Source organism: Molothrus ater, chromosome 1, assembly GCF_012460135.2.
Source record: "Molothrus ater isolate BHLD 08-10-18 breed brown headed cowbird chromosome 1, BPBGC_Mater_1.1, whole genome shotgun sequence".
Taxonomy (NCBI): Eukaryota; Metazoa; Chordata; class Aves; order Passeriformes; family Icteridae; genus Molothrus; species Molothrus ater.
The window spans coordinates 56063213-56091058 of record NC_050478.2 but is presented as its reverse complement, the minus strand read 5'-3'; the positions used below and the strand labels follow the sequence as shown (position 1 = coordinate 56091058).

The 27846-nt window shown below is 39.0% G+C and overlaps 1 protein-coding gene across 1 annotated transcript in view; it reads right to left on the bottom strand.

Annotated features, from left to right (window-relative positions):
• The window catches only part of PDE1C (phosphodiesterase 1C), a 289933-nt gene that overhangs the window by 46736 nt on the left and 215351 nt on the right, over nt 1-27846 (bottom strand). Inside the window, exons 10-14 of the mRNA XM_036406364.1 lie at nt 27057-27123; nt 23782-23898; nt 21854-21994; nt 12666-12766; nt 10802-10930 (exon numbers count right to left, since the gene is read on the bottom strand). Of these exons, the coding sequence (XP_036262257.1) occupies nt 10802-10930; nt 12666-12766; nt 21854-21994; nt 23782-23898; nt 27057-27123 (555 nt within the window). The remainder of the gene's footprint in view (nt 1-10801; nt 10931-12665; nt 12767-21853; nt 21995-23781; nt 23899-27056; nt 27124-27846) is intronic.

Genomic DNA, 27846 nt, shown 5'->3' with positions numbered 1-27846 from the left:
TCCTCCTCCCAACCCATAAGTACAATCAGTTGCATAGTTAACAGTGTCCCAAATAATTATATGATGGATGAAAAATAACTAATTTTGTTTTAATTTTTTTTTTATTTGCCAGTCCTGGTCAGTTCCCAGCACCACAAATGTCTCTGTCAATACAACCAAGAGAGAAGAACCTAAATGCATAGAAATATACTTCTACAAGAATATAGTGTGATAATGCTATGGGAACAATTAATTCTGGGAAACAGAAGACTTTTCACTACATCCTCTGGACTACAACTCCATCATACTACTCTGCATGGGCTACTTCATGTGTAACTTATTGCAGTAGGAATACAAAAACAAAGGGCTCCGTTCAGGCAAATGACTCAGTAATTGCAGTGTAAGAATGTACATATGCTTACAAACCCACAGATACTACATTCCCTTGCATAAATGCAAATCTGGAACACGCACATCCTTTGACCTCTGCACATATTTCAGATCATCATTTTCTCTAAAACAGAGATGAAAAATACTCCTGAAATGGTAAAAAAATAAAGGATTTGACTACTGAAAAGTTCTTATTTGTCACTTCAAACAACAGGCATCACAACAGCATATGACTTTGAAAATCAATAGGTAAAACTTATAGGTAATGCACGAGAGATCTCAAAAGATGTAACACTTGAGGATTATAAGTTTGTGCATTTGACAACAAGTTGATAGAATGCTGAAATTCATTACAGAGAAAATTGAAGATAGATATTTACCCATTTCTTGGTTTTGCATCTGAGTCAGATTAGAGCCTGGGATATGCACAACTGTTATTTGTGCTCTGAGCATCTTGTGCTCTTTGTTTCTGCAATGATCTTTGAAGTCTACACTACAGATTATGGTGCTGCACTCTCCATGCTGCCTAGCAGCTCTAGCTAAATAGAGCCTGGAAATATTTTACAAAATGTGCTTCCACTTAAGTGTCTCTTGACTATATTTAATTATTCCAATAATACACAAAAGCCTGTTAACATTTTACATTACATACTTTCAGAGTGAACTAATTTTTGTCTGGGCTAACATCTTTCTATTAGAGAAGCAAAGTATATAAAATCAGAAGAAAAGCAAGTCAACTGAAACAGTTTCCGATTTTTTTTAGAGAATATAGTTGACAAACTCAAAGACTAAATGAGGTAAGAGAGAGGCTGCACTAATTTTAAATATCAATACATTGCTACAAAACTGTCCAAACTATAGCACTGAATACTTATGCTTTATAAATATTATTACTAACATATGGTGAACAGGCAGGCAAATTAGTTATTTCTCTATGTTACTTACTGAGACAGTTAAGTCAGATATCCCCCAGGTATTTGTGCAGTATCTTGTTCTATTTATTCTATAGTATTCAAACACAGTTTTGTATTCAGGAAGAAGTTAATGAAAAATAAATGTCAATTAATTCAAATACTAACTGTTATGAGTAATTTCTTCCATAACTTGACTTCAGAAAAATTGTCCATATCATTAAAACATAAGTAAATTAAAACTGTATCCAAGAAACAAAGAAACAGTGCAAGCTGATGAAAAAGGAAAGATGATTATGCCCTTATAATCTGCCTACTATATCAAACTGATAGCTTTAGACATGTCCTTGAGTTAATCTCTTTGAGAAAGTCACAGATGCATCATGTTAAGTATTCAAAAATGTGGTCATATCAGAACATTTTAGTTAATAGCTTGCATATCAACTCAGGCCCAGGAAATGCCCTGTAGACAATGGAAGCTTCCATTGGCACTTTAAGAGCTAAATCGATCTACTGTTTTACTCCTGGTCAAGTGGCATCATGGCATCGAGTATGGTAGGAATAAGGAAGAGGTGTCCTGAGATCTCCACAGTCCACAATGGTTTTCATTAAAAAAAAATAAGACTGCTCTTCAGTACCTCCTCCCCAACTCCATCCTCTCTCTCCCTATCCTAAAAGACAGTAAAAATCTAACTCAAAGAAAAGACAATCCTCTAAAGATTCAGTCTGCATTGTGGTCTTTACAAAAGAAGCATGAGCCAAAGGGAGAAAGGAAACTAGTAAACAGCAGAGAGGTAACACCTTATGTCACCAGTGGACACTTCCAAAGCCTGTATTGCCCTCTGTCTCCTGATATGTCCTGAAAACAAGGGACTGGGACACTGCAGGTGATGCTACAATTTTGGATGGCAGTGAAGCAAGGCACTTGGGATTTCTGTTGTGTGACATGGGTATCAACCAGGGGATTGCAAGGAGGCCTAAACTCAGCTCTGGATGTGACTTTTAGCAAGTGTTGAGGAGAGATACCTTTGCCAAGAACACCTCCAGAAGCATCAAGGCCTTTGGAAAACCACCAAGCAAGGAATCCAAAGCTTGAAAGAACTGTCTGTGATTGAGATTATTTTCTCAACTAATGATGAACATGAAAGAATTCCAGACCCTGTACAACATTAATGTGGTTGAAACTTGCACAGTTTGGGACATAAATGTACTCCCACTTCCTAGTAATGCTGCAATGGAATGAGGAAAACAAGACACTGAGTACTATGACACAAGAAGGCTACAGACATATGAAGACACTGTCCACATTCTAACCTGAGCCCAAGTCTCAGCCTTGGAAAAAGACCTGCCTGAGTGTATGTGGAAATTGGAAGAGAGGATTGAAGAGAGCTATCAGAGAGCCATCAGAAACCCATCAGAAACTCAGAAAGGAGCTTTGGGAGGGCCTTTTTCACATTTCACCAGTACAGATCAGAATCCCTGTTATCTGAAGTAGGCATCCCACAGCTAGGGAGAGCGAGTACACTCCACAAGGCAAGTTATGATTCTTCTTCTGTGAATATGGAGAAGACATGAGAAGATGGGATAGAAAATCCAGTTCCATCTTAGCAGCATGGGTACATAAACTAAAAGAAGAAACTACTAACAAAGGAAACTCGGCAAGAATTAATTTAGGTCCAGTTTCCTGTGGGTGTGTTCCTGGGCAGAACAGAAGTTAAGATCACATGCCATATACCTTTGAAGGGACCTCCAGAATGTATGCCCAGGGAGTGATTGATAGCCAGAACTAGAGGAGCTCTGCCTCTAGCCTGATAGAGACATGGGAAAATTGTGTCTATTGGATTGTGTGTATCCAAGATCCTGGTACATCAGAACCACAAAAATACAAAGCTTTGACTGACACTGGCACTCAATATACTCTGATGCCATCGTGACATTGTGGGGACAGAACCTGTTTCCGTTGCTGGGGTAACATGGGGTCTCAGCAGTTGACTCTGTTAGAAGCTGAGGTGACCTTGACTGGGAATGAATGGACAAAACAACATATTTTAACTGGTGCAGAGGCTCCATGTTTTCTTGGTATATATTACCTTAGGAGTGGTTCTTTCAAAGACCCAAAAGGAAGTTGTTGGGCTTTTGGAATAGCTGCTGTGGAGACAGAAAACATTAAACAATTAAACACCTTACCTAGTCTTTTAAAGGACCCTTCTTCAGTAGGACACCTGAGGGTTGAAGAAGAGCAGGTACCAACTGCTGCCAAAACAGTGCACCATTTACAATACCGCACTGACTGAGACTCTGTGATTCCCATCTGTAAGACAATACATTACTGGAGAGCCAGGGAGCAGTCAGCAACTAATCATGGCCTGAATGAAGTCACACCCCCACTGAGTATTGCTGTGTCAGACATGCCGGAACTTCAGTATGAATTGGGGTCCAAGGCAAAAAAGTTGTGCCACCATTGACATTGCTTTTGCATTTTTCTCCACTCCTTTAGCAGCAGAGTGCAGGCCACAGTTTGCTTTCACTTGGAGGGGCATACCCTTTTCCTGGAAACAATGACCCCAGGGGTGAAAGCAGAGTCCCACCATTTGCCATGGAAAAAGGTGAAGCTCCAGAACATCTGCAGTACATTGATGACATGATCCTTTGGGGTAAAATGGCACAGGAAGTTTTTGAGAAAGGGGAAAAAATAATCCACATTGTCCTCAAAGTGGGTTTTGCCATCAAAGTAAGGTCAAGGGAGCTGCACAAGAAATTCAGTTGCTAGGAGCGAAGTGCCAAGACAGACATCAACAAATTCCAGAAGAGGTGATTAGCAACATAGCTACTATGTCCCCTCTGACCAGCAAGAAGGAAACACAAGTTTTCCTAGGCAACATGGATTTTGTGGGGATGCAAATCCTAGGGTACAGCCAGATTGTAAACCCTCTCTACCTTGTGACACAGAAGAAAAATTATTTCATGTAGAACAACAACAGTACTTTGAACAGATTGCCCATGCAGTAGCCCATGGGTCAGTCAGGATGGGACAGAATGAGAAGAACATGCTCTACACTGCAGCCAGGAAGAATGGTCTTTCCTGGAGCCTCTGGCAGAAGGTGCCTGGAGAAACTCGAGGATGACCTTTGGGTTCAGGGATACAAAGGATATGAGGCCAACTACACCCCAAAGGAAAAGTGATCTTAGCAGATTATGAAGAGGTTTGAGCCACCTTAGAAGTGATTACCACTGAAGCACTGGTCATTCTCACACACTGACTACCAGTGCAGGGCTGGATATTAAAATGGAAAGTCCCATCCACATATCATGCCACTGATGCTACATGAAGTAAGTAGATGGCTCTCATCACACAGCAAGCTTAGAAAGGAAATCCTAATCACCCTGGGTTCTTGGAAATCATACTGAACTGGCCTGAAGGTGAGAATTTGGGACTATCATTTAAAGAGGAAGATGAGTAGGTGACATATGCTGAGGAGACCCCACCCTGTAAGCAGCTATCAGAGAGTGAGAGGCAATACACTCTCTCCACTGATGGTTCTTGCTGTATCACAGGGTCTAATAGGGAATGGAGAGCAGCTGTACGGAGCCCTATACAGTGAGTTGTGGAAGCTACCAATAGACAAGGTGAATTAAGTCAGGTTGCAGAGCTGAAAGCCATCTAACTGGCTATGGATATCACTGAGTGAGAGAAGTGGCCAAAACTCTATCTCTACACTGACTCATAGCTGGTAGCAAATGCTTTATAGGGGTGGCTGAAAAGTTGGATAAAAGCCAATTGTCAGCACAGAGGAAAACCCATCTTGGCTGCTCAAGTATGGCAAGACATTGCTGATCAGGTAGAGAAAATGATCATGAAAGTTCGTCATGTGGATACATATGTGCCTAAGAGTTAAGCTGATTATGACATTCACAGCAATTAACAGGTAGAGCAAGATGCCAAAATTAAAGTGTCTCAGGCAAATATAGATTGGCAACACAAGTGTAAGTTATTGCTAGCTTGGTGGGCCCATAATTCCTCAAGTCATTAGGGAAGAAGAGATGCAACCCCTTGGGCTTGTGACCAAGGGGTGAATTTGACCACAGATACTATATCCCAGGTAATCCATGATTGTGAGACATGGGCTGCAATCAAGCAGGCCAAGCAGGTAAAGTCTCTGTGTTATGGGGGGCATTGTATGGGCCTGGTATGAGGAGGCCTGGCAGATTGATTACATCACACTGCAACAAACCCACCAAGGCAAATGCTATGTGCCCACAACGGTAGAAACTACCACTGGATGGCTGGAGACGTACCCCATTGCTTCGTGTCACTGCCCAGTACACTATGCTGGGCTTTGAAAAACAGGCCCTATAGCAACATGGCCCACCTGAAATAATTAAGTCAGACAATGGGACTCATTTCATAAATAGCCTTATAGACAGACACCTGTACCAGCTGCTGGGAAAGTCAAGCAGAGCAATGGACTGTTAAAAACAACACTGAAGACAATGATTTATGGGACCTTCAAGCTGTGGCATCTGCATAAAGCAAAGGCTATCTATCTGGTTAGTTAACACCACAGGTTCAATTAACTGAACTGGCCCAATCATTACTTCTGTGCACAGCAGATGGAGATAATGTCTCATGACACTATCTGAGAGAGCTATGTCAGGAAAAACAGTTTGGGTTAATCCCACTTCAAGCAAAGGCAAACCTTGCTATGGGGTTGTTTTTACTCGAGGACCTGGTTACACATGGTGGGTAATGCAGAGGGACAGGGAAACATGTCATGTACCTTGAGGGGATTTGACTTTGGATGAGAACAGTCTGTAATGTTGAATTGCATATGTAACATTTGTTGCTGAATGGCAATGCCACTCCATGTTGGAAATAACATGAACAATGAGAATGAACTGCTCCCATTAGATCAGTCATGGACCAAATGAACTCAATCCACATCTTGGGGTAACAATCAGTGACTACTGAAACAATACCTGTATTTGTATATAGTTGTTTGTATGTGTATATATATAGGTAAAATATATTAATTGGGACATGATATAGATGATATGGAATAAAGAGTGGCTAAAGTCTTGGGTGGGTGACCCAAAAATGTGAATTGTATTCTATTATTCCTCTATGTCAGTCCATGCAGTTTGTGTTACTGTCTCATTAAGACCCAGGGATCAGAAGTGGATTCGGAACCAGTGTTTTGGGTCCATGGAGACTGGGGGTGCCAGGGTCCCTTTAAGAGTGGGGGAACACAGGCAGGGCTCTCTTGTTTCTCTCTGGGCTGCCAAGAGAGTTTCCTGGGGCATTCTGTCTGGGCCAGGGCAGAGAGAAGCAGAAGCATTCTTTAGTTTCTCTCTGAACTCTGTGGAAAATTGCCTGGTGCAGGTCTCTGAGAAACTGCATTTGTCAATCCTAGACATTTTTGGAGGAAATGTCCTAACAACTTTTTTGATCACAGTTGCCACAAGCAATTCCTGTCCCTGCAGCTGGAATAGGACCTTTTTTTGGGAGCTTTGTTTTTGCTACTGCCATGCAGGACAGTCATGCTTGAAAACTGATCCTCCCCTCTTCCTCCATGAGTTACAGCTTTGTAACTCATCTGCTGCCCCAGATCCAGTTGCCACTGTTGACAGAGCTGCCACCACTAGGAGAAACCCTGTCAGGTGGTATGGAGCAAATGGTTCAGTAAAATTTGACTGGTTTTGAACTAGAATAGCTCTCCAAGTTCTCCAGGTTTCCTTTCTTTTATCCTTGTTCTCCCTTCATTGTTGTTTGGGGCAAGAGGGAGTTTTGTAATCATGGATATTCAGTTGTACTGCTATTTTTTTTTGTTGTTTTTTTTTTTTCCTTTGCTCTGTCTCTGTATCACATGGCTGGGAGAACAGATCTTCTCCACCATCTTTGTCATCTGGCTGATGTGGTCTTCTACAAAAGTCTCCATCTTGGGGAGGGGCTTCTCTGCCATCTTGTTTTCTTTGTTCTTGCAGGAGTCCATGGGATTTAGAACCTTTGTATCTAGTGGTTATTACTGTTATCTTGATTATGGCTGGGTTTATTTTAGAAAAATTACTTTGATTATGGCTGGGTTTATTTTAGGAAACTTACTTTTCAACTTATATCTTCTTGCATTTGTCTCTCTTTGTTGGTGACAGGGGAGTGGTTAAACAGAAAAAGAAGGTAGCTTGTTTCCCAAGCTCCACCCCATGAATTGTGTCTAACCAAGACACTTCTCAGGAAAAAGCATCCAGTTCAGGCTTCAGAATTGAAAGCAACACCTGTGTGGCAATCAAGGAACTTCAGAAATGCAGATCATAGCCAGAAAATGTTGTTCCCAACTGTGAGCAACTCTACAGTTGTTAAAACTGGCCTAAAAGACATACCAAGAGCTGCACTACACATTGTTAGCTTGCACTTCTCTCTTCTATACTCCATCACACAGTACCCACTGGTGGCATCATTTTTTTCAGGTTTCTCACTAAGCTGAGATAATTCAAAGGATAATTCCACTTCTCAAAGAAAACAAAAGCCACAATTTAAAGATGCTGATCTCCATCAGTCTTTACATCAAACGAGCTAAGCTGGCTTACATAGAAACCCACAGACAATGAAGTCTGCTAACAGTGACAAGAATTTATAGAAGTCTAAAACAGGAAAACTTACTGCACAGTTACAATAATTATGTCTCCTGAACTGATCTATGTGGCTAATTTTGTTCAGTCAAAGTCTCAGAACTTTATTATTACAGAAATAATTAGGAAAACACTACATTAGAAGAAATATCATCATTGGCTAATTCTCACTAAAGGTATAAAACTCAGAATATGCATGTGCCCATCCTGAGTGCATAGGAACAAAATTTTACAAGAAAATGTTACATGATCCTGCCACCATTCACACACTATTACTATGAAAAAAAAGCATATGACCAAAGTCAGTAGAAAAAAATCATAGTTTCTCACCACAATCTTGAAACAAATAAAAGTGATTGACAAGGAGGGTTCAGATTTATTTGAGGGACAAAACACCAGGCAGCTTTACTGAGAAAGTTAGTATTGAATTCAAAGTTACTTCCTGAAGTTGTACTCCTATACAAAGCTAAACAACTAAATATTTTGTAGATATCTTTTTATTCAGTCTTTATTCAACCACTTTATTTTAATTATTATTTTTATTTTAAACTTGGCAGTAAAGATTTTAATAAACTGTATGGAACTTACTAACAATTAAATACAGTGTCAAAAAAGACATCTGTTACATTATATTGGAAAACATATGTTCAATTTGAAGTTTCTCTTAGCTCACTGTGATCTGGCTTTGTTAGAGTTTTTTCATTTTATAACTTGCACAAATGGGATTCACAAAATGCAGCAACTCAATTAATTTTCTAATATTTAATAAGTACCAGAGAAATATACATATTTCTCTATGGAAGAAAAAAAAAGTTGTTTAAGCACTAGTAAGCATTCAACTCTTTTCTTCTTGACTGTAGCCCAAAAGTTCTCTTCCATTCTCATCTGCTTTCTTTACAAAACCCATGACCATTTATTTTTCAACTGTGAAATGTGTCTCCAATTTTCTATGTATCTTTCCTGAAAATATGTTCCCTAATTAGATGACAGAATACAAAAAAGTTATAAAATCCACACACATATCTAAGATATCAGATCATCAGATCTTCTTTTCCCAGTAATGTGAAAAAAGGAGTCAGGGCTCAGCTCAGAAAGGTACTCAAGACTTATATTCCAAAAACATCACTTAGGCCTTTTGCAGAAGGAGATTTATCAGTCTACAAATGTGAAGTTTAATTTGGGCATATCATATTAGTTGCCCAAATCATCTTTCAATACTGAGGGTCCTACTTTTAAGTCTTAGAACGGGGAAACCTCTGGGCTTCTTGGGTTTTATGTTTCAACAGACTTTGCTGAAGTCAGTTGATGTTTACAGTGCTTCCCAAATGTTTGCCTATGGGATTTTGTAGTGGCAGTCAAAAGAAAAAGCACATAGAAATCCCAATGTTTTGGAATTACAGCACTTCCACATAATGTCCTTTATTTTTCAGCACTGCTGTTTGATCACCAGCTATAAAGTCATACTTGAGAGAGAACAAATAAGCAACCCAAAGCACTGAATATTTTTGCTCAGGCAGTCAAAATATTTTTTAAAGGGATGGGTTAATATATGGAACTTTGGTTCTAAGCACATTGTATCAGCAGAACACACATATTGGCACTACAAAATCAATGAGAAATATCTGAAACTGGCTTTGATTCAATCAAAAACTTGAAAAAGTTTAAAGCTCAAAATCAGGCTAAAGTCTTTACCTAAAGTCAGTATCTATGCAATGAAGCATAATGAATTAGCTGCTTCACTACATGGCTTTTCCTTGTAGACAGTGGCTCTAAGACTGATGTTCTAGTAACTTAGTTCCTTATGTTTCGTTACTAACATTAAAAGAAGCAGTAATTTTCTGCCAATATTTGACAAGGCATTTCCATATGTACATAAAATAGATTTTTGACATCGCAGTGGAGATATTTTCTTTCTGTTCCTTCTTGCTGCCCATCATGACACTATTCTATATATTGGAGGGTAGAATTTTCAGGGCACTCCTCCACAACATTGACTGAAATCAGCACTGTAAATTCTTGGTGTTTGACTATAGGATCAAATCACTGTCAACAAGTTGAAATAAATAGGAAACTCAGGCGAAACACATTAGCAAGAAGAGCCTTCACTGACCATCTTGGTAGAAGTCAGCCCCAGAGGCAGGCTTATTTCCCCACATTTATATTAAAATTAGATTAACAACTATGCAGCACTATGTTACATTAAAGAATATGTAGAAGGCACTGTGTGTCACATAGGATTTCATAAGCTGCTTCCTCTCCCATGAAAAAGACCATGGGGCTGGATCCTTCCTGTCTAGCACACTAGGCTATTTTTAAATTATCACCCCTTGAAATTCACGAAAAACAGAAAACTCACTTTGAACTATTAGAAAGTTAATCATGGGCTATTAGAAAGTTAATCATGGGCTCATTTTGGCACATAAATCACATATTTCATGAGGCTTATTTTAAATTACATCTTCTTAAATCTTCTAAGCATATGTAGTAGATCTATGCTCCCTGGACTGGATTATGTTTTGCTTTAAGTCCCATTTATAATTTCCAGACAGGAAGTGTTAAATTAGATAAAGGTTATATTTATGCTTTAGGACAAAGAAACAGCAGGCTAGGTCTACGCTCAATTACATGTATACAAAGAGTGTCTCTGTGATACTTAATAATTATATGGGAGTCAACCCATGTATACTATAACCCATTGTCACTAAGTCTAGTCTCACTATCAGAAGTGAAAATTGAAAGCAGGAATAAACAAGACAAACACCTTTTAAGTTCTTTATCTTGTAGTATAGAAAGACTAATATGCAATATACAATAATGCATATTTCTATTCAAACAAGGTAATACCAGTCTGTGATGGTGCTCCAATATTCCTAGGCAGCCACCATGCTCATTTTTACCTCCAATCATCCTTTGAGAGATTAGATAAAATATTCATCTCTTCATCATCTTGCAAAAGACGATACGCCGCGCTAACATGGTGATTTTCAAGCACAGACCGGTCATTATATAGAATGGCTGAGTCTGACCTAGCATTTAAAAGAAAACATGGGAAAGGTTGTTTTTTCCCTGTCTAAAGAGACTCAGAAGTTTTCCTTTGATCAGCTACAGCAATTAAGTCTATAGAATAGATATGAGCATTTTAAAAATTCTTGTAATACTATGTTAATTGCTGTTACTCAGTAAAAGAAATCTAAAGAACACTGAAAAATCTATTTCACCAGATGAGACTCACCTAACTGCCTTGTTACATACTTGAAAACAAGTACTGAATGCTGTGAGAGATATATAAACTTAGAGTAGAACCGTGAGGCTTTTTCCTAGCTCTTATGGATGTCTCTATGATATTAAAATCTGACTGTACCCAAGTAAGCAATTGCAAGATGTGACCCAATACAGTTTCCAGTACAGCAAACTGGCTGTAAGCAAGATATAACTCAACTGATTTCTGACATCTGTGCTAGACTATGCTGTCTGGAAAGGCAATTGCCAGTGGGACAGAGTAGGACCAAAGGTACTTCATGCCTCATGTTAAGCCCCAGAGCAGAGATCTGTGATTAATGAATGGGTAAACTGGTCTGAAGACAAAGAAGTTAACAGCAACAGAAGGTGATATGTTTTGTTATAGTTGTCACTCATATCTGCTTCACAGAGAGCAGTGTATATTTTTATTCCCTGACACTTCACACCATCTGATATTCAATGTTAGAAAAATTAAATTACGACTGTTCTTCCTTGAATATTTTTACAAGTATTTGGAAAGTACAGCAGATCCCTAATTCCTGTATGCATAAAGTTGTAAGAAGAGTAGTGTGGCTTCACCCAGAATAGAGACAGAGACTTCTTTCTACATTCCCAGTCTTTAGTGTGCATATGTGTGCTTTATCCTGGAAACCATTATTGATGCACAGCATGATTCAGCTAACACACTACAGACATCTATTTTAATTACAAACATGTAATCTAATTTAATGACAATGCATTTTAAAAATGCCCAAGCGTGCAGTGTCAGTCAAGGACATTTAGACATTTTGGCATTTCTACCAGTACACTCCTATTGTCAAAATTATACACAGCCATTGGATGTCCAATTATAAATGAAACTAGAGACTTCATAATCTTGCACACTTTTGAATTTTGCTGCCATCTTCATCTTATTTTCCTCTCTTCCACCAACCCAAAAGCTTTATAAAATACATAGCTCCGTCTAGGTTGTGATCAGTTAATTATGCTCTAGCAATTTATGATGTTTTAGAAAAGTAATTCCCCGATTAGGTAGTGGTAAGCATATACCCTTGCTGCAGGTATGGCTTTCCACTCAAGTGAAAATAGTACGTGTAGTGTTCATATTCACTGATGAATGCAAGAAACATGACTGAATGCCTGACTTATGCCAATATTGTCTGAATCCTCAAGTTCAGCAAGGAGAAAAAACTGTAAAATTACAGTAGCTCCTTCAAAACTTTGTCAAAATACATCACTCTATACAGCCTTATGTCTTTGAAAACTTTACATGGAAATATTTTGGAACTTTCTTTTTCCTGGTTATTAATATGAAGCAGTGCTCTGGAATTAAGAATACATTCATTCCATTGTGAATGTTTGAACAAGAGAAAATTAAATGTAACCTGAAAAAGTTAACTTTCCTCCTGCAACACTAGAAAGCAGAAGTTCCTGCACTTTTCTAAGGTGGCTGTGCTGTTATTCTCCAAAGATTTCTCCCTCTTATTCCTGACCCTTCATCATGATTTACAGTGACCTCACCTTGTCTGGATGTGAAAATTGTTGGTGGTTCCAGTGTGTTCATAATCATGTATGGCAGCTGCAAAAATCATAGCGAAGATCTCCAGCTCTGTCAGCCAGTGCTGAAAAGAGATTACAGTACAATCAGGTAAGTTGTCATTTTTTCAGGCTTTTGTCTTCTAAAGTAAGTTATTTATCCTCTGTTGAAAGTCAGCGTTGCATGTCATTACCTTTCCCCTGAAGTCTGCCAGCTGTTTTGAAGCAAACTTCTCTGGCTGATACGTAAAAGCCAAACCAGTGTTCATCCTGGGCTTTCATCTAAGTAAATTGAACTACAGCAAATAAAGTCTAAGGCAGAGCAAGAGGAACTGTGCCCTTCTGAAAGAGCAATGTTTCAAGGAGAGAAATGAGGAAAACTTAAGAAAGTCAAGGTTCATCAAGGGGAACTTGATGATATATGTGCAGGTAAATGCATACCACCACGGTATGTATTTTCAGTTCAGTTTAATTGAGCAGCAGAGACTCAGATACAGAAGAATGTCACTATTTTCCAGAAAACAGAAGTCTTTTTCTATCACTGAATCATGAGGAGAACAAGGAAGATAACTACAAAAGATTTACCTCTTGTGATTTATTTATCATTTTAAAAACACTTGAGAAAGCCCTGAAGTTTGTGGAATTTTTCCTAACTCCCTAGACAATGCTTAAGTCACTTTTGCCTTAGATTTATAAATTATTCAGATGCTTTTAATAATTTGTATCTGAGTCAAATAATTTTATTGTCTGGTTTTCCACTGAAAAGGTGGAAAAGGAGTCAAAGGTTTTAGATACTGTAGATGCTGTAAATATTTGTCTGAAATGCTTAAATGTATTGCATTTAGTAAAGCCTTTTCCACAGTGACTGCCAAATACTTCTGTAACACCTCACTGTCAACCTGCAAATGTTTTGACAGGCATTCATATACAAACTACCTTTTAATTCAAGGCCCAGCAAAGGCACTAAGGTATCCAAATCTATTCTAGATATCTCCTAGAGCTCAGGGGCCACCACTAGTATGTTAAGCATGTGTAGGGAAGCACAGGTAACAGTGAAACTGCACACAGCAACCTGCCTAGGTCTTTATCTGTGTTTCACAGTCATCTCTGCATAACCAGTGAAGAATGGAGCAAGTCTCAGTATTAAAGATTCCCTTACATTAAAAATGTAGATGTTTTTGAAAAGATACTTTGCACAATGCTACTGACCATAATCAAGATAGTTCTTGGGTTTGGGTTGTTTCTTTTTGTTTGGTGGGTTTTGTTGGTTTGTTGTTGTTGTTGTTTGTTTGTTTTTTGTTTTTTTAATAGCAAGAGAGAGAGGATGGTGAGCAATGCAAGAAATGATCAGAAATGGAAACCACTATTTTCTCATATCTACACAACTGATCCAAGATATGACTGGAGAGCACTGATGGTGGAGAAGTCTGTTCAATTTTGTTTCCAGGTGTGACATGTGAATAAGGAATGATTGCCAGATGATTAAGAACATTAATTCCACTTTCAAGCAACAACTCCCGGCAACTGCAAATGGAACTAAGGTTTCCAGGCTACATGTCTAGATCTGGACTTTCATTGCCACAGGGGTCTGCCATTTCCTAAAAGGAGAGACTGCAAATGATAGAAAAAAATCAGGGCACAGGTACTCAGAAACAGCCAGAGCAAGTCTGTATTATGGTTGCAGAACTCATTCAAGACACATTCAGCTAGTCCAACGCATCCACTTCAGACCACCTGGACAGCATCTGATGATTCCCACACTAACAAGATCTCATGACCCAAGTCTTACAGCATCACCAATGCAATGTGTCTTAGTGTTTGAGGTTTCCTACCTTGTCTCTTAAGGCACATACAGGGAAAGTGCTGACTTGCATACCTTACCGAAGCATCTCTTGTTAAACAATTTTGGGTAAGGAAGGTTTTCAAATATGGTGTAGTAAATCTTACTATTAGCAGTATCTTGTATTAGCAATATTAAGTATCATAACAGGATTCCAGGAAGATGATCCAGAATAAAACTGGAATTACAGATGTTAATTTTTGGTAATAAATAAAGCAGTGTAAGTAGAACAAAGTCAAAATAGGCTTGTGAGTAACACAAGGGAAGTAGCTGGAACCTCTTAGTCCCTTTTCTCCTGCCACAACCTTGCAAGACAAAGCAAAAAAGACAGCAAAGAGCCTGAAGAGAATGGATGCAATCTCCATCAATATGCTGGCTTTACAATTCACTGTTTTGTGGTAGATTTCATCATGGAAACAGAAAGCTAATTTTTAAAGAACAAAGCCATCAAGACCAGCAGGACTGTGTCACAAAAGATGAAAAGAGCAAGGAAATGTGAATGGTTTTGATTTCTAAAGGGCTAACAAAACCAATCCAGAATAAAATCTTATCAAAATTTCTGTGATGGTAGTAGGTCAGAAATGGTGAAGGGTAAAAGGCATGAAATACCAAGTATTTGCTTGCAGAATGAAAACAAAGGCCAAGGAAGCATAATTGACTTTCAAAAATATACAATAAATGTGAATCACTAATTATTAGGGTGGCTCATTTGCATGTAAACAAAAGGATTAATGAATATAGAAAGAAGAAGGAAGAAGAAGAAAGAGTAGTGTATCCAAATCTCACAAAAAAAAAAAGAATGCATTTCCAAGAAATTGCTACAATGTATATAATTAACTAGTTTCCTTCCCAAGAGTTTATTAACTTTGATTCCAAAGCAGGTATTATTTTCAAAGCTTATGATGATCTGCTTATTAATCAAAACAGGCTAGTGGAGAAGATTATCTCACTGCCCTTTAGTACTAAACTATGTGACAGAAGTCCTGCATTTTCACAGTTTTTCAAGTCTGCTGCAGGAAATAGTCTCCTGTAATTCTTGTCAGTATCAGAGAAAGAAATCTTAAGCTTTACAATTTTCCCACCATCATCTAGGTTAAAAAAGAAATTGTGGTATTTCCAAGCAGTAATAAAGATTAATCAGAAAACAATACCAAAGAAAGTAATAATCAGAGCTGAACAACAGAGTTTAATAAAGGAAGGAATGAAATGAGCAAAAAGTGTGTCAGCTCTTGGAAGCTGTTCCTGCAAATCATGCTTGTATGCCAATCTGCTATGAGATAATATCATGGGGTGACTTTATGATGCTGAATTGTATCCCCATTTGTCTGTCTCGGCCAGAAATAAGTTTTAAGACTTTAAGACTGGTTCTGAGTCCAAAGGGGAGGGGGGAGAGAAGCGCAGTTTGTTTTCAAACAATGCACTCACTCCTCCACATTCCTGCTCCTGGACTGTGTTGTCTGTGGACGGATGTGGGTTTTTTTTTTTTTCTTGGGACTGCATAAATCTGCTCTGGATTGAAAACCCAGAAGAGCACCGGCAGCTTGCACCTATGGCCCACTGGGCCAGACTTGTGCAGTGGCATTTCCAGCACAGGAGAGACTGATAGGAGACTGAGTAAGCTGAGCTACAACCCATGAAGGGGACTTTCTGAGTTTATTATCTCTTTGGAGTGGTGAGAGGTTTTATTGTTTGATATTGTTCTTTCTTTTTTTTGTGCTGGTGAATGCTTCGCCTGTTAAAGAAACATTTTTTTCCACTTTTCTCCAAGGGAATCTTTTCCCAGACTGGCTAGGGGAGGGGCCACTTCTTCTTTTCTAGAAAAAACTCCTTTGGAGGTTTTCTCCCAAATTTGCCCTAAAGCAGGACAGATAAACATCAGATTAATTCCAAATTCTCTTCCAGCATTTTGTCTATGAGAGAGCCAAAATTCTTGTAGTTCATACAGTAATGTATAACAAACTAACTCCAAAGCATCATCCTGAGGGAAAAAATAACAGGAAAGCTAATGAAATTTTGTGAAAGGAGAGGGAAAGAAGATTTAATTGAAAATATTTTTTTTTAAAAATGAGAGATGAAACAAAACTCTTCAGAGAGTTCATAAATAACAGGGAGCATGACAAAGGCAAATGAACCATGTGAAGACAAAACAGAAACATGTTTCTTACTTTTAAGACTAACACAAATTTTAACTCTATGGACTATTTAAATATGAAAAAAGCAATTTTCCACATTACAATTAACTAGAAAGATTAGCAAGAAAAATGAGGGGTTTTTTTCTTATTTTTGTATATAACTTTTTAAACATGATCTTCATCCCATTGGTGAAGAATTAAACCAATGGCCCTAACATACTTCTGAAACCAAAATCTTGTGTTCCAACATGTCCAAGTTACTTACATAAATACTGTAGAAGTTATGAACTAAAGAACTATACATGCTACAGTAATGGTAAGATAGTTATGTGAGCAAATCCTGGAAAGAGGAAAATGTATCCTATGTTTCTTTATTGTGTGTGAGTACATTATGTACGTAAGAGGCTGGCCCTGCTGTCAGCAGGACATTAGGACTGATAACTTCTCATTTTCAAACTACGTTAATCTATGCACTTTGAGATTGGTTGTATAGTTTAAGGAAGGTGAGGTGAAAACAAAGAAGAAAGAAAAAACCCTAAAATCTAAGTTTAAAAAAGCATTCAAACAAGAGAAGCAAAGCTGAAATGTCACAGTGCTGCAGGTTTGTGGAGTGGTTTCCTATTCTGCTATATTTGATCCTAAACCAAATTACAGATATGATTTGGGTGTGGGAATGATTAGTACTTGGGAATATTCGTGGGAAGCAGAAGACACTCCTCTGGACCATAACTCCATCATACTGCTTTGCATGGACTACTGTGTATGTAGCTAATTACAGCAATGGCCTCAGTTCAGGCACTGGCTGCAGTGCAAGCATATACACACTAGCTTGCAAGCACACATTCCAGTTCCTATTTTCTAGATGGAAGTCTGGGACGTGTACATTCTCTTACCACTGCACATATTTATGCATATTGCACAGATACACTTCTGTAAAGGATAATAAAAAATGTTTTTATAAATACATTAATGGCAAAAGCAGGGGGGCAAGGAAAACTTCTGTTCTTTATTGGACATGGTGGGGAATACAGCTACCAAAGGTGAGGAAAGCTAAGGTACTTAACACCTTCTTTGCCTTAGTCTTCACCAATAAGACAGGTCATCCTCAGGACAACCAGTCTCCTGAGCTAGTAGACAGGGACACAGAGAACAGATTCCCTGAAATCCACAAGGAAGCTGTTAGTGACCTGATGAGCCACCTCCATGCTCACAAGTCTATACGACCAGGTGGGATCCATCCTGAGTGATGAGGGAGCTGATTCACCAAGCTGCACTCCATCATTTATCATCAGTCCTGGCTAACCAGGGAGGTCCCAGATGAGTGGAAGCTGGCCAGTGTGATGCCCATCCATAAGAAGGGCCAAAAGGAGGATCCAGGGAACTGCAGGCCTGTCAGCCAGACCTCAGTGCCCATCAACGTTATGCACCAGTTCATCTTGAGTGTGACCACATGGCACTTACAGGATGGCCTGGGATTCAGACCCAGCCAGCATGGATTTAGGAGGGGCCAGCCATGACTAACCAACCTGATCTCCTTTTATGACCAGGTGACCTGCCTGGTAGATGTGGGAAAGGCTGTGGATGTTGTCTACCTGGACTTCAGCAAAGTCTTTGACACCATCTCCCACAGAATAATCCTGGAAAAGCTGACAGCCCATGGCTTGGACAGGTGCACTCTTTGCTGGGTTAAAAACTGGCTGAATGGCCAGGCCCAGAGAGTGGTGATGAATGGTGCTGTCTCCAGCTGGTGGCCCGTCACTAGCGGTGTCCCCCAGGGATCTGTGTATGGGCCCAGTCCTGTTTAAGATCTTTACTGATGATCTGGATGAAGGAGTCGAGTCTACCATTAGCAAATTTGCAGATGACACCAAATTGGTTGTGAATATCAATCTGCTGGAGAGTAGGAGAGCTCTGCAGATCAACGTGCATGGGCTGGATTGATGGGATGAATCCAACAATATAAAGTTTAACAAGACCAAATGTCAGATCCTGCACTTTGGTCACAACCACCCCCTGCAGAACTACAGGCTGGGAACAGTGTGACTGGACAGTGGCCAGGCAGAAAGGGACCTTGGGGGTACTGATTGGCAGCAGCCTGAACATGAGGCAGCAGTGTGCCCACGTGGCCAAGAAGGCTGGTGGCATCCTGCCCTGGATCAGGAATAGTGTGTCCAGCAGGATGAGGGAAGTGATTCTTTCTCTGTACTGAGGACTGGTGAGGCCACACCTTGAGTACTGTGTCCAGTTCTGGGCCTCTCAATTTAGGAAAGATGTTCAGATGCTGGAGCATGTCCAGAGAAATGTAACAAGACTGGTGAAGGATCTGGAGTACACGTCCTATGAGGGGCAGCTGAGGGAGCTGGGGTTGTTTAGCCTGGAGGAAAGGAGGCTCAGGGGAGAGACCTTATCACTCTCTACATCTCTACAACTCTCTCAAAGGTAGTAGGCAGGTGGCAGTTGATGTCTTCTCTGAGGCAACTAGCTGCAGGACAAGAGCAGTTTAAGCTGCACCAGTGGAGGTGTAGGCTGGACATTAGGAAAAAGTTCTCCACAGAAAGAGTGATTGGGGATTACAATGGGCTGCCAAAGGAGGTGTTGGAGTCACCATCCCTGAAGGTGGTTAAGAAAAGACTGGACGTAGCACTTAGTGCCATGGTCTCGTTGATAAGGTAGCGTTAGGTCACAGGTTGGACTCAATGATCTCAAAGGTCTTTTCCAATCTGGTTTATTCTATGATTTCAGATCATCTTTTCCTCTGAAACAGAGGTTGGTTTAGTTTGGTTTTGGGGGGGTTCTTTTGGGTTTGGTTTTTTATGTCTTTTTAGTCTGCTGCATTCTCTCTCTCAGAGGAAAAAAGTCTGCATTTCTCCATCATTTACTCATGTATTTTCATGTCCTTCTGTTTGTCTCTCTTTTAACACTTTCCTTGCTTTATTGCACTCAGAGGCAGCATAGGAAATCCCATTCAGCACTGGTGCATCACAGGCTAGAACAAAATAGTAGTCGTTCACTCACATCTGAGTTGTTGCTAAATGACTAACAGATCAAGAAGCAGCAAGATGGAAAAAAAGGTAGTTCTGAACATGCATAGGATGGAGGTCAACTATATTTGGGCAACTGTTGTAATCCAGTAGTCTTTTGGAGCATGAAAACTGCCGTTCTTCCATTGTTTTGGGGTGAAAAAGTGAATCCATTTCCTCTAGAATACAATTCTAGAGGAATACCACTAGAATACAATTCACATTACTCAACATTGCACCTGTTCCTACTGACTACAGCTTGCAGTGCATTTTCAGTAACTAATGTCCTAAAAGCAGCAGTGACCAATTTAGTATCTCACAGGCAGTTTTGAGTATGTAACTGTATTAGCTGCAATTCTGACCAAAGTGCTTTCTACTTCAGGCACAATCAGAAGCAAGTGACACAACTTCCATCAGGATCATCAGCCTGTCTGAGTCACCTCTTGGGACAGATAGCACCTAAGTCCTTCCAAATCTGTTTCTGATAAATAGCAGCATTTACTGCTTTAACTACTGTGTGACTGCAATTCACAAGTGTAATCTACATTCAACACAGGAAACTTGTGATGTTAACAGGAGGCTGTGGAGCATGTAACTCCTCAAGGAAGAACATCCAGTTCTGGCTTCAGAATTGAAAGCAACATCTTAGCGGCAACCAAAGAACTGCGGAAATACAGATCACATGCACAAAACAGTTCCCAAGTGTTAGCAACTCTACAGTGGTTGAAACTTGCCTAAAAGACATAGCAAGTGCTGCACTATGCCTTGTTAGCTTGTACCTCTCTCTCTTATACTCCATCACCCAGCAGACACTGGTGTCAGTATTTTGGGTTTGTTATTGAGCTGCACAGAAAAGGGTATCATCAGCAAACAAATATCACCACAAGCGTTGCTGACAGACAATTTTTATAGTGATTTTTTATAGTTGATCAAAGGTGTTCATTGCATGAAAGTGTTAGAATTTGGTTAGACTGAGGCACTTGGTTTTTCCTTACCCTTTTTTTCAACAGTTCCAGATACAGAGTTTGTAACAACTGGGAAGTGTTCAAGAAGGCCTGAGCTGCAGCAAGAGCCTCAACATCTGCTGACCTGGGTTCATGTGTCTGCTCTGCAATACAAAGACTCCATGACCCTGGAACTGCACACTGCTTAGTGAAAGGACTTCAGAGAAATTAAATGCAATAGAACAGAATTAAATGTATTCAAGTACCAGCCGCAAACAGAACAATCACTGAATGGCCCTGGTATAACAGGAGATAACTGGTCACGTTTGCCTCTACACTTCTGCCAGTGCAAGAGCAAGGGCAAATTAGATGCATGGAAAAAAGTGAGGCAAATAATATGGGGAAAAGATCTGCTCCACATAATCAGACTAAATGCAATTTCATTCTTTTTTCTGGCTGCAGCAGTAGCCAGGAGAAAGAAGAATGGAATGAATATATAAGTATCCTTTGAACTTTCCCTGCTATTTATTCTCTCCCCAACCATGTGGGCCAGCAACTTTCTGAGCCTCCAGCTAAATCCAAACTGCAGTGGAATCACATCACTCTGGAATCTATCTTCCTTCAACTCCTCTAGTCCATCCTCAAATGTATTTCTCTTGTTTGCCTTGAGACCCACTGTGGGAACTAAGTTTTTTTTTATGCCCTTGTTCATTCCTGTCATTGTTGTCAGACTTCAGCTGTCTGTAGGTTTCTGTGCAAGCCAATCCAGATATTTTTGCTGTAGAGAAGTGGATTGAGGTCAGCATTTCCAGCATTTCCAGATCCTAGCACTTATTATGCTCAGATAAGTGGAATGAATTATCACTTGGATGTACTCTGTCCCTACCTTAAGTTAAAAAGAAAGCTTAGACAATAGAATTCTTCATATTAGGTGAAATGAATTCCAGTAAATGTGTGTTGGCAAATTCACACAGAAGATCTGTGGCAGGGTGAAAAACCAAGCTTGGGTTTCTCATTCATTCTGTCATTCATCCCAACATAACTGTTAAAAGAGTTATCAACAACTTTCTTTACCCTCTGTTCCTAAATAATCCAAAGTCTTTACCTTTATTAGTCCAGCCATATCGAATTAAGTATGTCTACAGTGTAGACAGCTTCCACTGTGCGTTATCTCAATTAATAACCAGAAACTCTTGTAAACTCACTATATATTCAGGATGCCAAGTCTTTTACTTACCACAGTGCCTGTCTTGAAAAGGAGGTAATGGACTGTCTGTGAGACATCTGCAGCATGCATTAGGTTGTGATAAGGATTTTTGTGCTTACTGTAGCCAGCCTCCAGAGCTTCCACAAAAGACACCAAGGCAGATATGGGAATCTAAGTAAAGCAGCACAGAATTAAAGAAAGGGGGAAAAAAAAAAAAACTAACAAAAAAACATCACCAAACAAACAAATACCCACAAAAACTCCCACCTTTAATGGCTAGCATCCAGACAGGAGTATTTTGATAATAGGTTCTCAAAGAGCCATGTGTACTTCACAAACAAACAAAATGCTAGAACATTTGAAATAGTCATTCAAGAGAGAGAGTGAATTCAGGTTACTACTTCAAATTGGTTTTCCCATCCATAATTACATTACATGTGACTCCTTCTCACAGGAGGGAGAAATAAAATACACAAAATATATATACTATGAAATGTTGTCTGGAGCACACAGAGTATGAAAAGTAACAGCAACCGCTGGATTGATTGCCATGGAGAAATATTTCCAAATAGATTGCAAGCAACTGCCTGTTACCTTCACGATCAACTGGAATATATCTCTGCTTTACTATTCACATTTAAAATTTTCTAATGAAACACATGATATAGCAAATCCTAGATAGTCTAAGAGGAATATAATTTATCAGACCTCTGGGTTTTCAGAGCAAAATCTAGCCTGCCCATCCAATGGGATTGCCATGTTTTTCTGCCTTCAAGAGTAACTGCAATTATCTGACAAAATGCAATTCAGGGGATTTCTAGAAAGGAGACTATGCAGATGGTAACATATGTTACTGACAACATGGGTTCTCCAGTTTCCTCTGCTCAGACAGCAAATATATTAAACACTAAGGTTTCCATATAAAAGATCACTGCTCTTCTTCTCTTGGGTACATTTAAGCAGAGGATGCAGTTCTAAGCAGACATCTTGATGTCTCATCAGGCATAGGCAGTTCCTGAAAAATCTAGGCATCTGTAAACTCTTTCCAGTCAAAGTGAGTTGGGAACCCCTCAGAAATGGAAATGTCAACAGTGGAAGGGATGACAGAGTATCTGCATGGGGACAGTGGTCAAGAACTGCATGGCAATATTTCCTCTTCAAAGTTGGAGGAAACCTCTGTAACAATTACGAAATTATAAAATAGTTTGGGCTGGAAGGGACTTTGAAAAGTTACCTAGTCAACCAGCCCTGCAATGAACAGGGACATGTTCCCTTATATCTAGTTTAAATCTATCCACTTTTAGTTTAAAATCATTAGCCCTTGTCCTGTTGCAACAGGCCCTGCTATAAAGTTTTCTTCCATTTTTCTTATACGTCCCCTACAAGTACCAGAAGGCTGCAATAAACAATCCACAGAACCTTCTCTTCTCCAGGCTTAAAAACATTGACTTTGTTGGCCGTTCCTCACAGGAAAGGTGCTCCAGCCCTCTGATAATTTCTGTGGCCCTCCTCTACAATGGCTCCAACAGTCCATGTCTTTCCTGTGCTGAGAACTCCAGATCTGGATGATCTGGATGCAGTACTCCAAATGGGGTCTTATGAGAGTAGAGTTGGGAGTAGAATCACCTACTTTCACCTGCTGGCCAACCTAATTGGAATGAATTTGAATTTGCTTTCATACTCTCCTGTTCTCTTTTGTGCCTATGAAGCTCAGGAAAATGACACCATCATTCTCAGAGGACCAAATGCAGTATTTCAGATGGATTTCATTTAGAACCCCACCTAGTTCATAGCATGTCATTGCAATTGACAGTACTATTTAAATCACATCTGGTTTTGCTTATTAGGGAAAGTGCAATGTTCACAAATTCTTCAAAGATCACTAAAATTGCATTTTTAATTGAAAAAAGCAGGATGAGAGGGAAGTTGAAAAAGATAGCCATCTTCTAACTACTGACCTTGAAACGATTGATCAGATCATAGCGTGTGAGAAGTTCATAGAAAATGAATTTCAGTGCATGATCCCCACTGGCATCATTTAGCGCAAATACATCAAAGGACCATTTGTCTACATTCTGCAAGAGGAGGTAGAAAAGACAGTTAATATAGTTATCATTTTTACCATATCATTCCATTTCTTCACTTTCTCTCACAATTTGAGAATTCCAGTAGTGATGTAAAGGTGTCATTATTTTTCAATAAATTCTTCATAATCCATTTAACCAATGAATATGTATCAGTATACTTATTTGTGCTGTGTGATTTTTGTTTAAGAAGCTTCCATTAAGAACACATATGCTGTTTTTTTATTCTAAACACAGCAGTTCTCTACACTGGAATTTAATTGCCAAAAGATGAATCCTAAAATGTAAAAATCCTTATTTGTTTTAGTACCTGAGACATGAAGATGGTCCTATTTGGGCTGATGTGGTACACTAAGTGCTAACAATTATATAAAATTCTAATCTTTATAACAGAAGAATAAATATCTAATTCCAGTTGGGAAAGTTACAGTCAGCTTTAAATTACCTACTAGTGTTTCAGGCTGGTCAGTCAAGAGATCCAGGAGGGGAAGTTCACTTCTCAGCTCCTACATCTAAACTTTAAGGTCTAATCTTCTTGCAGAAGTTTGAATGTGAATCTCAAATGTTAGGGAAGGCTGTGGGAGGTGACAGCATTCATTATCTAGCAAGAGATGAAGAGAAACACTAATTCTTTCTAAATGCTCAGTTTCCTAGGTTTCTGTCTCTTCTTAACCTTTGGGGACTTGATATATAAGTCAACAAGCAAATTCAGGGATAGATGTTATTCTGCTCAACCTTATTGGAAGGCACAACATTTTTGTAGCCACAGATAAGCAGAAGTCTATACTGCAGACATTGTGACTACAGGTTCTGTGTTCATTACCTGTATATTTGCTAGCCTAGAAAATATTCCTGTCATGGCATGGGCATCAAAAAAGGCTGAAAAATTCAATTCTAAACCATGTAACTCCTTCAGCAGTAATTAATGTTAGACAGTGAAGTTCTGTCTCTAGCACTAGACTGATGAACAGCAGATCACCACAGTGTACTCTGTAAATGTGTCTCTATGAATGGTTTGTATAACCACTATTCAAATGAAAGACAAGGCTGATTGTCCTTTTATGGCAACCAGTCTTTTATCTTCACAGCCATGTCACACAGAAAGGCAACAGATTACTGCAGTAGAAAAATTAGTATAAAATATATATAAAGAGAGAGGGATGCTGTGCACTAAATTAAAAAAAAGCCTAACTTCTCATCCACTGAAAAAATGGGACAGATTATACATCTAGAACTTGTGCTGCTAGAGCCTTCATTTTTTTTTTTGTAGAAATTGCAGTATTTCATTCTTTTTAAAACCAACCTCTGTTGCAAAGCTGTGATTCCACAGCTTTGAGTTATTAAGTGCAGATGTCATCTTGACGACAGCAGCAAAAATGAGAATTTGTAGTTAAAAAATAAGTTTGTTTTGACTTCGTTTCATCTCAATCCTTGTCCTTATTAGTATGACTCTGAGGGGAATGTTGATTATGGCAATCCAGAACAGCTGAAGATGTGTGTGTGGGGTACACTCCTACACCCTTTTACATGCTTAAATCATCAGGTCATTTTACAGAGCACACTGAGCAGTCAGGTCACTGTAAGCGTTTTTTAATTGACCTTACTGGACTGAAGCAAGCAACAAAATACACCATTTTCAATGGAGGAAATGGGACTGAGAAATTTCAGATGAAATATGGTTTTTAACACAGAAGACTTCACAGAATCCTAGAATATGCTGAGTTGGAAAGGACCCACAAGGATCATCAAGTCCACCTCCTAGTCCTTCACAGGACATCCCCAAGAGTTACACCATGTGCCTGAGAGCATCATCCAAATGCTTCTTGAACTCCATCAGGCTTGGTGCTGTGACTACTTTGCTAGGGAGACTGTTTTGCTTTCTTCAAAGTAACTCCCATTTCAACCAAATCCATTACCAACTCCAAAAATATCCAAGCAAAGACATGTTCTCAAAACAGTTTTGGAAAAAATAATATATTCTAGAGTGAACAGTGACCAGGTAGATGCTACTTCACTCTGGGGAAAATTATGCCTTTGTTGTTATTGGTTTAACTTATTCTAACATGATCGTTTCTTTTTACAATCTAATCATTTGAAAACATAGAAAAAATGGAGGAATTCTATAAGGCTTAAGTAGGTTGAGAGTAGATGATGATTCTTCAACTGTCTTGTTACTGTGGAAGAACTCAGGAGAAGAGGTACCATTATAGATATCTTCTCTCATAAGATGATATAGACTGTAGTTGCAAAAGAACAAAGAATTTATATCCCCTTGCAGGAGTGAAGCAAGTGAAGCTAGCACTAGTCAATATGCAGTTGGAAAAAGGTGCCGGTGGATACTTTGATTCTGTATAGGAAGGGCATGTTTGATCATTCTTCTTGCAATTCCACCACACCTTTTGATGAGTTCTACTATTCAAAATGTAAAGGATAGCTTAACTGCAAATCTTTTCAGTGTGGAGAAAGGCTGCAAGATGTCTTAATGAGTTTTATACTTAATACCCCTCTGTATTTCTACACTATATCACCTTTTTTCACTATTGCATGACGTGGTTGAACCACATGCAACACGTAATCTGCAAAACTGCTGTGTAGGCAGCTAGTTCTCAACTTGTTTGTAGTCTTGATAATTCCTGCCTAAGTCAAGAATCTTGCCATTGTCCCATGGATTGAAGCACTGTTTATTTTTCAGACTACTTCTGACTGTTTTCACTCTGAAACCTCAAAACTCAAAGAAGGGTCCATTTTTATAAAGTGATTGTCACTTTGAAGACCTGAAGCTGAACAATGCAAGAAATTCCCTTCTCTCACAGCAACAGATCCTTTCCCTTCTCCATCTCTCTCCATCTGCATTTTCTTTCTTCCTTGTGAAATATGAGTGATTTCTAAATCTTCATCTTAATCACTGTAATCTAGAACAGAATTTCAACCTTCACAACCTGAAAATGACCACAGTCTTAAAGCTCATTCTTTCTTTTATTGAAAGGATAATCCCTTAGGCCAGTTAAATGATTAATGCATGGGAACTAACTGAATGTCAGAGAGAAAGAAAGACCAAGAATTAAGACTCCCCTTATCATGTCAGATATCACAGTATTAATTTTATGCTTTGTACAGACCCCCCTTCAACACCTTTTTATTGGGATTACCTTTAGCACTCCAATTACAGCTGGTGGGTAGCTCAAGCCGACCATATTTGAAGTACGCCTGTACATTCTACCAAGATTAAATAGATAAAGCAACACATAAATATAATTAAATGAAACAAAACAAACAATCAACAAAACTCATAAAACAACAGACAAGGAGACCTTGTTTAGCATAGAAAATCCTAATTGGAATATGGAACTTTTTTCCTTCCATTTTGTTCCTAACTTGCCCAATATTCTCAATACTATTCTTATTGTATAGCTTAATTTGAGATTGTACACTCGCCAGTATCTCACAGCTTGGTTACTGAGCTGAACATGACAAACAATTTGCCAGTACCAGGTCTTCATCAGATGGAAACACTACACTCAAATGAACAAAATTTTCCCCATTTTCCATTGCACATAACTGTACTGACCTTTCAGCTCCCTTAGTCCTTGCTGGCCCACATGCAAGCTAATTCTGAGTGTACTTCAGAAATCATTTGTATGAAATGAATCAACTTCAGTGTGATACAGCTGGCTTTTTTGTCTGCATGTTTTCAAGATTAGTATAAAACCTTTTCAGTGTTTGCCATGTGTCTGTGTTTCAGGGAGTGAGAGAAAAAGAACAAGGCAATAATCAACATCTGTAACCATATTAAACAAAGTATGTAATGTGCCAGATTTTAAACTTGATTATAAAGTATATTTTAAACAGATTATAAAGTATGTACAAGTTTTTCAAATTGTTTTCAGGACACACTGTGTTTAACAGGATTTGGGAAATGTAGAAACTCTGTCAGAGCTA